Here is a 4646-nt window from a genome sequence, read left to right on the forward strand (position 1 = left end):
TTCCAAATGTCTTTCAGAAGATAAATTAAAAAATTTTAGAGCTTAACAAATATGTGTAAAAACTATTTCTTATAATGTATAATAATTAATTTCGATCATTCTACATTAAATCTATTAACCCCCTCCCCCCAAAAAAAACTTAGTAGAAAAATAATTTTCCAAATAATACGAACATGCGGTCGAATATTGTAGCCAAATATTCGGCCAACCGAATGGTGGCAGAACATTCATTACATCCCTAATTCTAAGATAGGGAGAATTTGTAACTGATTTCATGAACTTTGATACCAAAAAATTGAATGAGCTAAATTAAAACAGTTTTGTCGAAAAAATTTATTATTAAAAACAAAGTTAAATATAAATCATAAAAACTACTGTATATTACCATTATTAATCATAAAAGTTCTGGCTTCAGGACCAATGGTGTCATACAGAGGAACAGCAGAAGATGAATAATAAAAACAGCCGTATTGAGCTATCAACCACTAATAATTAAAAAAATAGGCATTAAATTATTAAATAAAAGTAATTAATACTTAATATTTATTAATAAGATGAAAATTACTTACTTGTACTGAGTTTGTTGCATGAATGCCAATCCGAGTGGATTGTCCAAGATTTATTCCTATTTTTTCCAATCCGGCACCAAAATGCTTTGCTCGTTTCATAAACTAAATGGTATTAAGAAAACAACAAATAAAGAAAGAAAGAAAGAAATGGAGTGCATTTCTAAGATATATTTATAACTTACTTCTTGGTATGTAAGCCAAAAATATTCAGAATTTTTTCTCCAACCAACACATTGGCCATTATCTAAACAAAAATTTAAAAGCTTCTGTATTCTTTGTTTATAAAAATTTCACCTAATTTATTTTTAAAATAAATATACGCTGAAGTAGAATGATTTCCTTATATAACAAATGAACTTTTATTACATTCCTGCTTAATTTAAAAAGTGAGTAATGTGTGGTTTCAGACAAACAAATAAAATTTTATTTCACAAAACAAAAGACAACTATTCATGTAAATTGAGATCTCGCAATTTGTTTAGGTATATCCCTTGCATAATTAAATTCGATAATAAAGATTATTTAATGGAAGGAAAAAAATATTTCTTTTGATAAAAATGTTTCTCTTAATCTGGTGTTATTATATCCAAATATCAAAGACATTTTATTTGATAATGTATTTTTTTAATCTAAAAAAAATATATCAATATATTTTTTAGATAATGTATGTGTTTAATCTAGAATTCTTAGATAAAATAAAAGTTTATTTGATAATGAATTTATTTAATCTACAGTTAATATATCCATAAAAGAGCATTACCCTTTATTTTTATATTCATTTAATCTAGAATCCATATTTCTAAAGTAATATTTCATTGGATTATGTATTCGCTTAATTTAGAGTTATAGGGGAGAATCGGGTACCCCCGCCCACTGTCAATTTCTTATGTATAGAATATTTTTTCAAGTCAATGGGCCATCGGACATTAATTGTTATATTAAAAAAATATTCTATTCAAAGTTTCAAGTATTTATGCAGCTGGTAGCATGGTAAACAATAGTTTTGAAAATATGTTGAATACAGTAGTCATGAAATTAAGAAANATTTGTTTTTCTGGCTTGAAAAGTATATGCTAGTCCTTCAATAACTTGTTAGTTCGTGAACTGATTCATGAAAGTGATTAACATGGATGAGACATTATCCAATGCCAACTTGAAGTGCAGGGCAAAGCAGTTGTATCCTGTAAGCAACATACTAGGTACCAAAGACTTGTCGAACCTTCATCAATGTATGTTTTGTAATCCTGAAGTATCGCGAATTTCAAAGTGTTCTTTCTCTCTTTTCTAATCTTTTGTTCTACGTCTTTGATTTTTATCCGAGATGTTTTTAATTTAGTTGTTAACCTTTTTCGCGTTTCTCCTTTGACTTATCTAAAATGCAGAAATCTCGCAAAATATGAAGTGGTTACCTGGATTTAGTGCCTCTATACCAGACAGCAAAATAAGGTTTATTTTCACTCAGAAAAAAACTTTTTAATGCGGTTTACGTGTGATCCTTGGAAAACCTCTGTAAAAATCGAGGTTTACTTAAGGTTTTCTAGCCTAAAAAAAAAAAAAAAAAAGAAAAAAATAATATTTCAGTTGATAATAAATTTGCTTAATCTAGAGTTCTTGCATCCAAAACACATATCATTTAACAATGTATTCGTTTATTCTAGAGTTACTCTATCCGAACAATATATTTAATTTCATAATGTATTCGTTTAATATGGAGTAAAAGACTTGCACTTTCATGTCCTATTACTCTAAGTAGCAATGTCCGTGTAACACTGTTTTAATATGATTATGTCTATGTAACTTGACTTATTTGCAGATTCAGCTAAATTGCTATGTGCCAGACTTCTTAGTCTCTTTAATTAAACCAACTGTTAATTGGAAAGAATTTTATTTTATCTGATTGGGAAAATTGTGTTATAGGAAATCTGCTGCACATCTTATGTAATTTAATGTTTTAAAATTACTTTGGTGTAAATATTAAACATTTTAATACTGTCCCATGATTTCTTTACCGTGTATTGAATTATTTTTGTTGAGTTGACAAAAATGAGTCCCACGGCTTTTTGAATGGTCTATTTCCAGATAAGGTGGCCATTTTAAAAATGGTCATTATATTTGCTGTATTCTAGGAATACAAACCTCTGACAAAGTAAAGATGCACTTTTTTCTCTGTTATAAGCATAATTGTTTCAAATTTATTGTTTTAAGGATCATTTTATTTTTGCTGCAAGATAAAATTACGTCTTTTCAATTTTATATAAACACTTCTTTGTTTCAATTGAATCTGTCTAAGTAACTTGACTTACTTCCTCCTCGTTCTCTGTTCAAAGTAACTTTATCCGTCGACATTTAATTTGGTATTTCATTAAATATTAAATTTATGTAAAGTTTAGGTAGGTAGGTATCAATATTTATTTGACGAAAAATTCAGCAACTTGCAATACAAGTATATATAAAAATTAAGCTCTACTGTTAGCCTTCCCCTCTATAACCTATTTTTTGTGTGGATACTTAAATCTCGCATTCAAAAGTTTAATCGTATTTAGATTATAGCTAAAATGCTCAAATTTCATCTAGTCGGATAACAAAAGAGACATTTCAAACTTTTTTGACAGTTATAAGCAAGATAACATCACCAAATAGATTAATTTCCCATTTGTCGTGTTTATGATGCAGATAAACGAATGGGCATGAAACTAAAGCAAAGAATTCATGGAAATAAAAGCAACTTTTAAACTCCAAGTTTTACTAAGAAACCGATATAGTGATAGATTTTTATTTTTACCAAACCTATAACTTAAAACGAATCAAAATGTGTTTTTTTTTCTGGAATGGAGATCTTAACAAAAAATGTGTTTTTAAACGTATTTTATGGTATTAGATACCGGAAATTCTGCATCCTCTGTCCATCATCTCAATCATAGTTTTTGCGTCGTCATATTTACAGCGTAACAACTTTCCAGGAGGCAAAAGCTTTGATACACGAGCGCCATCATGACCCTGTTATAAAAGATAAATGACGTCATTAAGCTTTATATGAATGGTATATGATTTAGAAAAACTATTAATGCAGGGAAAGATACATGCTAGTCACACAGTTCCATCACTATTGTTCAATCTGTACACCATTAGCTATTCGACACACATTTCAACGATAAAATAGTTCAGTTTTTATATGCAATGATTTTTTTACATTCATTAAATTATACCAATGTACCGTAACAGCAGTGACCATTGAGGTGCATAAACTTTATTCCCCAAACCAGTATTGGGATACATAAACTTTGTACTTCACTAATTAATTTACCCCAATACCAAAAACACCACTGAAAGACATGTAACGGACAATAAAACAAAAATATTGTTGAATTTATACACGAAATTTGATTAAAATTAAAATGTGTGTTGGGGGACAAATGGTGCACACATTGAACATTTGTAGTATCATAAATATTGAGCATTTGTTGCAGCATTGTTTCTTTTAATGTATCTTTAGGGATGTATTCCTTCAGGTTTGTTTGCATTGAGGGTACATTAACTTGTGAAATATTAAGTTTATGTACATACAATAATACCAGTTTATGAGTGAATAAATTTATACACATCAAATGCCACTAATGTTTAGCACAGCTGCTGGGGTAAACATTAGTAGAATTACGTTATGGAACGAATGAACAGTAGTTTTGCCATTGGGATGTCCAAGGCTGAAGATATTAGACGTTTGTATCATCCGTCTTTTTTCTTCGTTTGCAAACAATCCTAGAAATCTGAATGAAACACGGTGGTTGACAGGTGGAGCTTTCCACAGGCTCTACCCTTGAAACGGGAAAATTTTACTCAGTCTTCATCTCTTCAGTGGATCTCTAAAAGGAGTACCTGGCATGCTCGGGGACTAAACACACGAGGTTTAGCAGACCACCCATCTGGAACATCTGCATCTACACTCCAGAGCAGTGTTTCCCAACGTGGGGCCCACGCCCCACTAGGGGGCAATTTGATTGTTAAGGGGGGCGATTTGAAAATTGACTCTACACGAGTTTAACCCTTTTACTCTGGGCCATTTCAATGCAATGCTAGGTT

At 30.3% G+C, this 4646-nt stretch overlaps 1 protein-coding gene across 1 annotated transcript; it reads right to left on the minus strand.

Annotated features, from left to right (window-relative positions):
• Positions 1 to 359: 359 nt before the first annotated feature.
• LOC107439481 (long-chain-fatty-acid--CoA ligase 5) lies at positions 360 to 3560 on the minus strand. The gene is made up of 4 exons (XM_043057528.2): positions 3452 to 3560; positions 752 to 813; positions 570 to 671; positions 360 to 485 (listed from the first exon to the last, which is right to left on the minus strand). The coding sequence occupies exons 1-4, from the start codon at positions 3486 to 3488 to the stop codon at positions 372 to 374; spliced, it is 315 nt and encodes a 104-aa protein (XP_042913462.1). The 5' UTR covers positions 3489 to 3560; the 3' UTR covers positions 360 to 371.
• Positions 3561 to 4646: the final 1086 nt, after the last annotated feature.

Source organism: Parasteatoda tepidariorum, unplaced genomic scaffold, assembly GCF_043381705.1.
Source record: "Parasteatoda tepidariorum isolate YZ-2023 unplaced genomic scaffold, CAS_Ptep_4.0 HiC_scaffold_4570, whole genome shotgun sequence".
Classification (NCBI taxonomy): Eukaryota; Metazoa; Arthropoda; class Arachnida; order Araneae; family Theridiidae; genus Parasteatoda; species Parasteatoda tepidariorum.